At 46.8% G+C, this 13,395-nt stretch overlaps 1 protein-coding gene across 4 annotated transcripts in view; it reads left to right on the top strand.

Moving 5' to 3' along the window:
• The window catches only part of CSMD2 (CUB and Sushi multiple domains 2), a 326,291-nt gene that overhangs the window by 208,582 nt on the left and 104,314 nt on the right, over positions 1–13,395 (top strand). For all 4 annotated transcript variants that reach the window (XM_064525206.1, XM_026104637.2, XM_064525207.1 and 1 more), the window contains 4 exons: positions 3,587–3,802; positions 6,763–6,951; positions 10,908–11,077; positions 13,038–13,194. In XM_064525206.1, the coding sequence (XP_064381276.1) occupies positions 3,587–3,802; positions 6,763–6,951; positions 10,908–11,077; positions 13,038–13,194 (732 nt within the window). The remainder of the gene's footprint in view (positions 1–3,586; positions 3,803–6,762; positions 6,952–10,907; positions 11,078–13,037; positions 13,195–13,395) is intronic.

Raw genomic sequence — 13,395 nt, 5'->3', positions numbered from 1 at the left:
TGGTATGAATGCTGATTACTCCTTTTCCCCATTTGACAGCAGGACTCCGAGTTTGACTGATGGATTGATTCATTATCCATCTGCCGCAATTTGAGTCGCAGATTCGTGGTCCGTCCTGTGCCAATAGCAGTGGCGTGAGGCGCCTGCACACCTCTTTCTTGGGGTCGACACTGGCAGTGGCAGCTCCTTTCACCGCAGCATTGCTGAGAGGGTTACTGACTCGCTTTCTTTGCTAGCTGAAAAAACTGAGAGCCCAACCTCAGTCTTCTGTCTTGCTTTTCCTTTTTAAGTTCTTACAGCTTTTTTCCTTTGTCTTCCTTCGATCTTTTCTGTGTTTTGCAGTGCATTTATTAGCACTGTCATATTGTATAACTTTTTGGCCCTGTTGGCTAGTTTTAGCCAAATTTGATGGAAGGGGAGATGTCTGCAGTGTGTTAAATTCCAAGAAGTTTCATGAAGAGAGACAGCCCCATACTGGTATCTCCCATGGCTGTAAACGCCGCAGCTTGTGTTCGGTAGCACCAGGAGTACAGGGCCGCTGACTCCCAGGCCGCTGGACCGCTCCCTGCCAGCTCAGCCGTGGAGCAGGGAAGCGTTCTGCGTCAAAAGCCAATCTCGAGTCGTTCCCTTCAAGATCTTTATGAAGTTCATGCACATGAGCAGCACACGAGTCTCCTAAATGAAACAAGGTGGTTGTTACAAGAGTTATTTTTATGCACCAGCAGACACTGATTTACTTTATGGACTAATGGGCTGTGCAGTTTGAGTTTAAAAGCAGCTTAATTTTAAAGATATTTAAATGCTGAAAAAGAGACCATGATTTTTAATCTGAGAACTTCTAAGTGATTTCTTTTCCCTATTTATTTTGTTTTCTTTTACAGAGAATAGAAAAAAACACATTTACAGAGACATTTTGTGCCACAGTAAATTTCAGAGCAGAGTAAAGGTTTAGTCACAAATCCTTTAAAATGAGTTTGCAATTAGCCCTTCCAGCTACAGTTACAGAGCTCTTACCCAGCTCTGCTGCCAGAGCAGCCCGGCACCACGTGATTGGAGTTGTTAACTGCAAAGAGCTGGAGTTAGGACTCTCCCCCCTGTTCTGGGGGACCGAATTATGCTCATGTTTCCCCGGTGGTGTGATTTTGGTGCAGTGATGTTATTGCAGTTTCTTGGATCGGCTTTTGTAAAGGCGAGGGTATAAATCTACAGCCAGTTGATAAACAGAAAAAGCTTGAAACATTTTGTATTCACTGCATCTCAACAAGTTTTCAAGCCAAAACAGGTCATAACTATTTTCAATCACCTCGTACTGCTGGTAAGAATGATAAACATTTGGAAACTTAGAAGTTTCCTTCCATCCTTCCTTCCTTTTTGGTATTCCCCAGAGGGGGACAGCGGAACTAAAAATTTTCTGGCAGGCTCCAAATAATCTTTACCTGGAAATAAAGAAGTAATACTCAAAGTCCGTGAGCAGAACAAGCCCTCTTTGTCTTCACTAAGGAGTAAGTCGCACAAATACTTGTGCGTGGGACACTGAGAATCAGCAAGGTGCAGCAAGCTGCTGGGCAGAGACCTGGGCAGCTCGGCAGCCTGCGAGCCGTGCTGCTTCCCAGCCGGCAAGCTCCGTGGGAAAGGCTCTGTGCCCGGTACCAACCTCTGTGCCCTTCATCCCTTGGAGTGAAACTGCTTGCATGTGACCAATAAACATTTGGAAAGAAATTGGATAGAGTTAGAGATAAATGGGATATTCAGAGTTACAATTTGATGCTGACAGAAAACTGCTGGGATGGCTATTAAATCTCATGCTCCAGGGCTTCGTTCAGTCTCTAGGTTAGTCCCACCCTGATCTCCAGAAATTAATGGGGAACAAGGGGGAGATTATTCCTCTGATGCTTATTTACAGGTTTTCTGTGCTTGCTTTTGAAGCAGCTGATGCTGTGCCTTGGCAGAGATGGCATGCGGAGCGAGACAGCCCTTGGGTCTCCCCAGGCTAACAGTCTCTGCGTTAATCATTACTTTAAATGAAATAACTTAGTCATGCCACCGGGCGCTCCTGATGCGCGTGCAAAGAGGTAGTGAGCTGACTAAGACTGATGAAGACTGGCTTCCAACACCCGTGTTCGCACCGAGGAGCGTGTTTCTCCGCAAACAGCCCTGTTGAGTTCAGGGGGATGAAGAGGAGTGTGACGTGCAGCTCGGCGTGAGCCGGGGTGCCGGAGCCTGCCCCGCGTGCTTGGGAAGCGTACCGAGATCTGCGGGTGAAAGAAGCCATGTAAATGCAGCGAGGCTTTTTTATTGCTAGGCGTTGCTTTAGCTTGCTAGCTTCGTGTGACGGGGTCTCTGATTTAGGATCCTGCCTCGCTTTTCTTTATGCTTGCTGTTGCTGGCGTTTTTTGTATTTCAAAGGCAGAATTATTTTCCAGAGAATAAGTGTTTCTAATTGCGTTTGAATTTCAGTGTGGAAATCACCTAGCTTGGAGGCTTTTGCAAAACCTTGAAATATTTACTGTTTTGTGTCTGTAAGTGTGAAGGAGGCTTTTAGTAATCCATTACTCCTTCCTTGCTCATTTACAAATGCAGCAAGGTCACAGCCTTGCAGCCTAAATGTTTCAAATTGTTGAAACTGAATTTGGGAGAAGAGCAGAGCAGTTTTCCTGTCTTTGGCTGATTTTTTTTCATAGCTGGATCTGTTGCGGTATTTATTTTTGTCAATACGATTTAGATAATAAGTGTCGGCACCTCTTTGCTTCCAGAATTTTTCTGCAGAGGGCAGGAGCTGGGCTCAGCCGCCCCTGTGAGCACCCTGCCCACGTCCTCAGCCGCCCGTGCGGCTCCTGCCGTGCCCCTCGCAGCGGGAGCAGGCTCCCGGGAGCGGGGCTCCGGCAAGGAATGTCAGCTCACTGCGGGACAGGGCTGCGCCCGGGCCTGACACGGGTGCTGGGTGCTGCTGCGCGGTCACGGGACGTGGCCCTGGCCTGGGCCCTGGGCCTGCGTTGCCCAGGAGCCATGGGGCAGGGGGTGCGCGGGCGGTCCATGCCCATGCACCTCTTGGGGAGCAGCGTTCGGTCCCATCATAGGAAGCTGTGGCAAAGCGTCTCTTTGACCTCCCTGGTCCTTTACTTAAGCCCTATTTTTGTAGGTAGAAATTCCTTCCAGAACATTTTTAGTTTGTTTTGAAGTCCTCACAACTACAGCTCTTGCTCTTCTTGTGAGCGATCTAAAGGTCAGTGTTTTTAAAATATAATAATCTGCGCTGCCAGGCTCAGTCCTTCATGCCACTGTCACTCCTTGGGCTGGGCTGGGTTGTCTCTGTGCTACAAAGGCAAACAAATCGAAGATCTTAATTGCCTTGCTGTGGTCGAGGCCTTGTACTCTGCACCTTGTTCTGCCTTTCTCATCCATCTCATTTCTAACATGCGCATGCCCGTGCGTTGCAGCGCGCTGCCTCTTCCCGCCGAGCTGCTGCTACAGGGAACCAGGAATAACCTCTGGTGCCATCGCAGGGAGAGGAGACGGGTTGGCTCCGGACACAGGGTGCCACAGAAACACTGCTGAGGGGACCTGTCTCTGTTGTTCCTTCCCGCAGGTGTGTTCTTCACCTTCCATACCTTCCACCTGGAGAACGGCCACGACTACCTGCTCATCACCGAGAACAGCAGCTTCGCCCAGCCGCTCAAACAGCTCACCGGCTCTCGGCTGCCTGCCCCGCTTAGTGCAGGCCTCTTTGGAAACTTCTCCGCTCAAATTCGCTTCATCTCAGACTTCTCCATGTCCTACGAGGGTTTCAACATCACCTTCTCTGGTAAGATCAGGGGTGGGCAAAGTCTTCATTCTTTCCACTTCCTTCCCACTTCAATGCAAGTCTTGGAAATCATTTTCTGTTGACGCAGTGCGTGTGATTGAGGTTGCTCTCTACACTGTACTCTGATCACCCCAGTAAAGTGCTCTGGCACTGTGTTCTTTGGATGTCCCAAGAAATATTCTCTTTGCAGGCCCCGTACTGACATGGGTAGCAATTTTGTCTGCCTTAAGCCCTGGTAGATGACCAAAAGCTGAACAGGGCATGTTCCCCAAATATACCTTCTAAAAAAAAAAAAGTATTTTAAAATTATGTTACTGGTTTTGCACTCGTTTTTGAGTGCCTCTTCTTGTTTGTTAATTTTTCTTGGACTTCATTCCTGCTGTACTCTCAGAGATCGGAACATGTCTCTGTAATTACATTTTTTTTGTCTTGCATGATATCAGCCAGGGGTTGAACCCACTGGAATTAAATACCGCTACAAAGGTGTTTATTGCCCTCTCCCTTCTGACCTGATCAACTTTTCTGCTCTATTTATGGACAGAGTTTCATCTTGCATTTTCTTGGAGTATGTCATCCCTCTTTTCTCTAGATTCCTTCCTTCTCTGTTTATCAGAGGAAAACGACTGCAATAGGTACAATATTTCCATTTCCAACACGGGAAGCTGCGACAGATGGGATCTTTTGGAAGGCAGCTTTGAGCAATCTGGACTCCTTGGATAAGGAACAAAGCAGAGCTGGTCACTCCCGTTGTCCGTCTGGTCTCCTCGTTTCTTTTCCCTTGGTTCGGTGCCCCACTTGGATGCCAACGGCCATTCAGCAAACTGCTCCTCCAGCGACCCAGCCTCTGCAGCTGGCCTCAGCCAGTCCTGGGCGTAACACGTGCCTTCTGCAACCTGGGCCACGTTCAGAAGAGCCCGCCGGCAGTGCTGGGGAACTGGAGACAGTATTTTCATGCTGGGCTTTCTCTAATTGAGCTGCTATAACAGCTGAAGAAAGCAAACCTGGTGCCTCGAGGAGGGCGTCGAGGCACGCAGAGTTTTGCTGAGTGCCACCGGCAGGCCCGATCCTGCATCCCTTACCTGCCCCGTCCCGCAGGCGCTGCCTGCCGTGTTGGAGCCCTGCCCGCCCTTCCCACCCCTGCTCCGCCGGCGAGTCCCGGGCTGGTACCGGTACCGGCACCGGTGAGAGACGGCTGCTGCCCCGAGCGTTTCTGCTAAGCTGCAGGGCTGGGGGCAGGACGCAGGGAGGGGAATCGGTCGTAGATCTTGAAGTAAGAGTCGAGCGAAGGTCTCTAAGGTTCAGTCCTGTCCCGGCTAAACTAAGCCACTTGCCCTGCTGGCTCAAACTGTCTGTTATTGTACAAAATACTCGTTTCTTCAAATGAAATTTCCAGATCCTCAGAACTTGTCAGTGAAGAGTACTGTGTGCATGGTGCAATTGGAGAGAGACTCATATAACGGCACATTTGCTATGCAAAAGAGATATCACACTTGCAAATAAGCACTTTACTTGTATAATCTCTGCCTGAAGAGCGCAAGGTGTTTAACTGTGTCCTTTAACCTGACTTCCTACAAATGACTGCCAAAGTGTTTGCCTGTGCACACTTCAGAAAATGTAATCATTATTGCCCGAGTACCCCCATAAGCCGTTCAGTAAAACAGACAGTTAACAAACAAAAACTTACCACGTTCTTGCTGTTCTTTTCTGTATCTAACGTACCTTTCTGGTCCTGAGGGCAGGAGCTGCAAATTCTGCCTGCTGGTGTGGAAGGGAAATGACCGTTCTTTATTGCGGAGCTCGATGCTGACGTGCTCGCTGTCTTCAGCGGGCAGAGCTGTTGCCATAGATGCAGATAAAACCTTCTGCTATGCTCAAAGAACTGGTTTCAGATACCTTTGTTCTGGCCTCTGAAATCAGAGATTCACATGTGACACCCTGTGGAAACTAGTCAGGAAATTTCCAGTTAACTTTGATTTTGATGGGGGAAAATGGCCTTTTACCTTAGAAGACTGAATTGTAAATTATTTTCAATGTTTTTAGGGACTACTTACTTTTTCTGAGAGATGAAAATGGAAGTCAGTTATATTTTTAGCTTCCTGCTGTCATAGGTGTACATACTTTGGACTTAGCGGTTCTGTTATTTTCCAAAAACTAACCCTCAAAAGAGGTTTCCTTCAAAATGTTGTGTGGCCAAAGTCATACATTTGGCTATTAGCCATAATGCTGCATGACCTTTCGTTTAGCAGCTTAAATGTTCTCTCGCGTTCCCCAAGCAGGATGCTGTGTGCATTCATTTTCAGGATTAGTAATGTAGAGGCAGCAGAAATCCCGTTTGGATCAATTCATCTTCATTTGGCTATAGCAGACACCAGACCTGTTAGCGTGCTGAAGGGGGCTCTTTGAGGACAATTTTAAAAGGCAAAGTCCAATATAATTTATTCTAGCCTGCGTTTTTTCTTTTTTCTTTTTGGAGGGACTGGGCTCTGCTTCTGTTTCTCAACCCAGTTCCTCCCTTTCTGAGCTGCAGAGCGCGTGGCAGATTAGTCGCCTGGCAGGATTCGCCCTGCACAGCTGGGTGAACTTAATTGGTGTCCAGTATTGTTAACCCCAGGCTCAGGGGAGAGGATGACAGATTTTCATTGTGTTTTGTCACCACTTATGTCACTCTCTTACTTGTCTGACAATGATGACAGAAAATGGGACCTGTTGTGTTTTGATTTGGTTTAAATCAAGATCCTGGTGACACCCTGGGTGTCGTGTATTTAGAGTGAAAAGCAAGCTGGTCTCGGTGGCTCAAGCAGGAGGTAGGTCTTGGGTGGATGCTTGATGTGAACTGCAGCAGGATTGAACCCGAGTGTGCCCTCCTCGTCCTGGGTCCAGAGCCCGGAGTGCCCTCGCTGGGGGGAATGGAGCGTGAGGCGTCACCCGCTGTTCAGCAAACGCCTGTTTGTCCCCCGCAGAGTATGACCTGGAGCCCTGCGACGAGCCGGAGGTCCCAGCCTACAGCATCCGGAAGGGGCTGCAGTTTGGCGTGGGGGACGTCCTCGCCTTCTCCTGCTTCCCCGGGTACCGCCTGGAGGGCGCCTCCCGCATCACCTGCCTCGGCGGGAGACGGCGTGTGTGGAGTTCGCCTCTGCCAAGGTGTGTTGGTAGGTGGTCACGTGCTTTCATTTTGCTTGGTTGATTTTTGCGCTGTGCTGGATTGGTTAGGTGGGCAGGGCAGTGCGGCGTCCCCCGGGGTGGCAGCTCTCGGCGTGCTGGGGAGAGGGAGCCCTTTAGCAGGGCTGTGCGTGGCGAGGGGGAGGACAGATAAAAGGCTGCGGTCCCCTCCCCGGTTGGAGCTAGCCCGTGTGCGTAGCAGTTGGGGTCACCCACCAGCAGCAGCTCGTGTTTTGCAGCCCGTCCACAGCGCTGCATCGAGCCCCCAGAACTGTACACGTGAATGAATCGCAAGCTGTGGGAGACCTAGCATCGCTTTGGGGCTAGTTTCTGTAAAACAGCAGCATTTTAGGGCCATCCTCCCTTTGAATCAGAGTGCTGTAAAACTTAATAGTCCAGACGTGAAAGCTGCTTCTGGATGGGCAATCCTGAGCAATGCAGATTTCACTTTAACATGGGTGTCTCTGGGAAACCCGAGGCTCTGGCTCTTACCTCTTCCTCATCCTCCAGAGCTTCCTTGCTTGTAGCTTTTACTTCCTGTCCCCTAACCGTTGCAGGTCCTCTCTGCAGCCCCTCCAGTAATTATTTATAGTAATAAGTAAGTCAGGGATAGAGGAGAGGAAAAAGTCATCTGCAACACTGAGCAAGTTTCTGGCTGTCATCCCTGATGCAAATGGGCTATAGACAGTTTTGTCTGGCAAGGTCTGCAGAACATTCCCCCCTCCCCAGCCCCCAAAATACCCTCTGAGCATAACGGTTACTGTAGAAGAACAAAAGCAGTAATGTGCTACAGCAAGAAAGCAGGAAGGAGGAAGGATATTGCCAATGCCTCAGGCCTTTGCAAAAGGAAGATTTAACATATTTTGTTGTGCAATTTAGTTAGTAGGAAAGTAGTCAATACACTGCTGTTGGGTTGCTTACCCAGAACACCAGGAAGGATTAATTCAGGCCAGGTTCCTTACCTGTTTGCCCTCTGGCAAACCCTGCCAGGTAGATGTTCCTCATCTGCAGTAGTGACCTTTGAGGGCCACTTTAAAGATGGCATCCCAACAAGAGCCAGGCTATGTTCTGTCTGTTGAGCTTTGCTTTTGAGTCCTGTCATATCGAATGCATTTCCTGGCACTGTTTAATGCCTAGGTCAGAGGGTCGCATCGTTACTGTGACAGGTAGTCTCTTCAGGGCATCAACAGTAATCACAATGCAGAGAAAACTGATCAGGGCAGTAGAAATCAAAAAGAATCATAACGCAGCTTTAAATTTGATGTTCACACATCATCATTAAATAGGCACAGTGGCTTCCATTTGCCCAATTCCCTACTGCATTGGGTTTTGAATTAGCGTTGTGTGGCGGTTTGCGCAGAGCCCGGGTGACAGCCCATTCCGGGATGCACACCCAGCTCTGTGCCAGCCCTTTTAGAAAGAGTACAGAGGGGAATTTGAGACTTGTCTGTTAAAATCAAGGGAGATTTAATTGTTTTTGCCAGACAACCCGGGCACTTTGTATTCAGTTCCTGTTCTAGAGATGGATCTAGAGAGAAACGAGAGTGAGTCTGTTCCTTTGACCAACCTCTCTCTAGGGTAAGAATTGTTCCCTCCTTCAGCCCAGATCCCAAGTGGTGGTGCCTCCAGCATCGTCCTTGGATGATCTGTGTGCTAAGGGGAGAGTCAGGCTTTTCACGCATGGCGTGAGGGGAGCAGGGAACCGCCTCTGACACGCTTCCGCTGCTTTACCTTCCCTCACCTTTAGCGAGGGGGCTAGCAGATGTCGCAGAGTCGGTGCGGAAAGCTGCACGTGCACTGCGATGGTTTCCCTCCATCGCAGCAACTTGGTATGCTGCGAAGGGCTCGTGAGGATGAAGCAGAGCTAGCTAGTCAGAAAAGCTGTTCTCAGGGCAAGTTGGAGTGACTCTCCGCAGTTGTGCATGCAAAACACCAGGACTCAGAGGAGTGGGAAGCCAGTGTTTTACAGCTGAAAATCTTTCAGGGTAAATAGGCTGAGAAAATGACAACTCTGTGATTTGCTCATGTGGGAGCTAATCAGGGAGTAACGGAAAATCCTAAACACATGGTCATTGCAGAGTGAATTTACATGTGTTGGGGGACTGTATATATATGTAGCAAATAGGCTGCAATAGTCTTGGCTGAAATCAGGTGCTCAGACAAGACAACAGCTGCTGGCAAGAGGCATCCTCTAAGGAGGACATCCTACGGATGCCTTGCTGCTATTTTGCAAGTGGGCCATCAAGCTGTATGCGAGTATTGCAGGCTTTTGCTTCTTCCCTGTGATAACAGCAGGTAAGACCTAATTTTCACGTTGTCCTATGAGCTCTGGTAGAGCTCTGTGCTATCACAGTAGTACTGCTTGTTGTACTCAGATGCACTTGAATATCTCTTCATTGCTGTGTATAGTGAAGACATATCCATAGCAATCCTATTATACTCACTGTGGCACGTTCTTGTAAGAGAGAGACTCTGCCCTTAAAAGCTTGCAGTCAAAATATGTAAAATTGAGAAGTAAAGGGTGGTTGTTCCTATTTTTTCAGAGTGTTAAGCCCAGATCTCCTGACACCCAAGATAGGTCAAGACTCCAAAGCTATCTTCCTCCTCCAGCTCTAAAGAGGATCATTCTGCCAAGTTTTGAGTCACACAAATCTTCTAAATTCAAATTTGGCTCAAAATCAAATGCCGTTGATTCATACTACCCAGTGTAGGAAAGGAAGCAGAAATGTTGAAGGAGCAGAGAAGCTTCACTAGAAGAATGTGTTAGAAGAGCAGGTCAGAGTGAATAACAGCAGGAAAAGGACTCTTCTCTTTTTTTCTTTCATAATGAATAAAATCGTTGCAGGTTATGTCCTGTCAGTAGTTCCAGGGAAGGGGGAAACATCTGCAGTAACCTTAACTGCCCCTAGGCATACCGGGATTCCCACATCAGCCTCTCCTCCTCCGCCCCCAGCCCCTTGTGTTTTGAACAATAATGGTCAATTTTTTGCGTGCCACAGAAAATTCTGGAGCCCATTGTGGGCCTTTGAGTGACATTTGGGGAGGAAACAAAGATATATAAATCGGAACTAGCTTCTGAACCTGGGAAGCAAAGGATCTCCGCTTCTATTTCTAGTGGAAATGGCTGTTAGCTGCAAAGCTGGGAATGAACAAATTGAGAGAGTAAGGGGTAAGGGGTCCTTTAAAATACTGACAAATGGGGAATTGAAGAGCTGAGGGCAAAATAAACAACAAAAAAAAGGAAATGTCAAGTTTTGCCCTCTTCACTTTCAGGAAATTATTTTGAGGAAGATTTTTTTTAATTCGCAGAGCGCGTTATCGTTTGCAGTTATTTGTGATTTCACTGAGCGTAGCTTTCTGCACCAGGAGCTCTCGCACTTGCAGCAGTCTGTTACCAGCAATCAGTGATGTGCTGTGTTGACTGTGAAATGAATACCATTCTGAGTTTTATATACTGCTTTAAATACAAAACTTGTATACTTTTAGGGTGAGCTTTGTCTGAACAACATGGCAAAAGTTTTTACATATTTCAATCTAATAATGTTTTTAAAATTTGCTTCTGGTTCATGAATCAGGAAGGAACATAAACACATGCACTCTTTTAAGCCAGTGGTGACTTTCCCTGGGTTTCAGAATGTATTTCTGGGTTTGGATCCAAGGTAGCATTGGTAGCAAAACTCCAACTTTCTGCAACTTAGTTTCACTGTCTGTACAATGAGAGGATATTAATCTCTCTTCTAAAGGATGAGAGGTTTAATGATAGTTAAAGTGCTAGTAAGTACTATTTTGTTTACTAACTGCACTTGGAAATAGATCTGTGGATATGTTAGCAGATGGGCACAGAAAGGACTGAGCATCTGTGGCCATTTGGAGGAATCACCTGCATGTGCTGTATGGCTAGACTATACATGTGGTTATTAAAATATGTCTTTTTGTCTTTGTATAGCTGAATGTGGTTCATCTGTAACTGGAACGCAAGGTGTTCTGCTGTCCCCCAACTACCCAATAAATTATAACAACAACCATGAATGCATCTACTCCATCCAGACCCAGCCAGGAAAGGGGATCCAGCTGAAAGCCAGGACTTTTGAACTGGAGGCAGGAGATGTCCTCAAGGTAATGCTTCCATCTCTGGCAACGCAGGGTAGCGCTGCTGAGAAATGAGAGCAAGATCTGAAAGGGAAGTGATGTTCTAGATCTGTAGCAGTGTTAGCTGTAGCTAACCTCTGCAAAATGCCACCCAGGCCCTGTCAGTGCTGACAGTTCAGTGGTGGTTTTGGTAATCTGGACAAGTCAGAATACTAGGAATTGGATTGACATCCCCAAAAATGTCCTTCATGCAGCAGTGACTGGCTACCGCAGTCACTTCTGTGTCATTAAATGACTGACGCATGGCGTTTTTGAAGACAGCAGCAAGGTTCCCATGGACCAGGCTCTATTCCAGCAAGGCAGTGGAGCTAGAACAGTAACTGTGTTTCCCTTCTGAGGTTGGAGCAAGACTCAAGTGATGATGACAGATGTGTGAAACAGTATTTTCTAGCCTGTGGACACCAGCTAATTAGCTTTTATCACTGCTGTGCATTAGTTTGCTGTGCTTGAAGACGTACCCTGTGATCTTAGGGAATCAGCGCCTCTGAACCTCACTAACTCATGCTGGTCTCTGGCAGCTGCAGTAAGACAGCAGTCATTCACAGTAGTGAATGTCCTTTGCACATCAGCCTGTCTGTTAGTCTGAGGCTTCAGTCTGCTAATGAATGTGTTTAAAAAAAAAATTCCATATCCTATAAAAATGGAGATATCTTGCCCATATCACTGCAGCCTCTGCTGTGAAGTCTTTACTGAGGTGGTGAGAAGGCTTCACTCTTTGTTGTGTATATTGTGCTGTACTGTTTGTTTAGTTTATCAAGCATCTTTTGAACTCAGCAGAGGTAATGGAAAGAGCCCATATAGAAAATGAGGTTATTTTTATTTTAAAGCAAAATACTTTGCATGTGAGAGTGAGTGGCTAGGTAAAGACAGGCTTTAACCCAGCATCTTTGGACACCACGCAGAGTAACGGAGACTGTACAATTCCAAGTGTATAGAAATACCCATTAACTTCAGAAGAATAACATCATTTTAGAGATTTGCTGGAGCACCAGGTGGCCCTCCCTTGCAGCTAAAATTCAGTTCTTATCTGCACCGTCATACAGTGGAAACTGTTAACACATGAAGAAGAATGAGGTTCTTAGCATTATTTTTGTGTTTTTAAGAACCAAGAATGATTTGCCCCCAAAAAGGGATTATTTAAATGCAGAACTCCAGACCCAAGCTCTTCAGCATTCCCATACTTGGTCTTAGATTAATCTGCATTTACAAGTTTGGGGATCCTGTATAGGAGGAGATGAATCCGGGCTGAATTCTATTAACCACAAAGACATATTTTTTGTGGGAGGCATTATTATTACAAGATGCATGCTGCTGTGCTAAGCCATCTTTCCAGAAAGCATCTCTGTCCTTATTTAAGTGCCATGCTTCTGCACTGTGTAATCCACATATTTTCAACTCAGAATCACTGGAAAGAGAGAGATTTCCAGCTAATGCAAAGAATATGCTAGTTATGAAAGAACTGGTGTTCTCTCAACAGTGTTGTCAGCAGCTTCTCACATATTCCCCAAGAAAGTTGCTATCAATCTCCCCTAGTGAGAAGTTGCCCTTTATTCTCATAGGGAATCATGCTATCCGCAATAATTTTTTGTTGTTGTTTTTAACAATATTGGGGTCAAGACATTTCTGAGACATTCTAGAAGGAAATGTTTTTCCCCATAGCTGTGCTGCACCTTTGCAAAGAGAAACTTGTTCAGAAAACACAGCAGTGAATGCAGTAGAAGCAGAGGTGTAAGGAGAAAGACACATCCTCCAGGATACGAATCCTGCTCTTCTAATGAGCAGCATCGTAGAGCATTATGAAGTCAGGCTCTTAGTTGGAATAATCTCACTGGCTTCAGAAAGCTGACTGTTTGCACTGTTGGAGGATTTGGCCCCTGATTTATCAAATAAAAGATGTTTTTCAGTGTGCCTTTCTTGTTCTTCCTAGGTGTACGACGGCAGCAATAGCTCCGCTCGCCTGCTGGGTTCCTTTAGTCGCACCGAAATGCTCGGCACCAGTATAAACAGCACTTCCAGCACCATGTGGCTCGAGTTTATCACCAACAGCGAGAACACAAGTAAAGGCTTTGAACTGCAGTTTTCTAGTAAGTTTTAGGCCCATATCCTTGTGAAATGGGAATCCTAGTCGTAATAATACATTTTCGTGTTACAGTTGCATGACTAGACAAAGCAGTCCTTTCCCAAAAGATGTTGTTACATAAAGTGCGTTGAGAACACAGGAGATGATTATGTTGGCATACCTGTTGTGAATGAGCCAGAGGCCCTTCAGAAAGTTTGGGTCAAAG

Source organism: Dromaius novaehollandiae, chromosome 23 (assembly GCF_036370855.1).
Source record: "Dromaius novaehollandiae isolate bDroNov1 chromosome 23, bDroNov1.hap1, whole genome shotgun sequence".
NCBI classification, from domain to species: Eukaryota; Metazoa; Chordata; class Aves; order Casuariiformes; family Dromaiidae; genus Dromaius; species Dromaius novaehollandiae.
The sequence above is the reverse complement of the archived record's forward strand: the minus strand, read 5'-3'. Positions and strand labels throughout refer to the sequence as shown.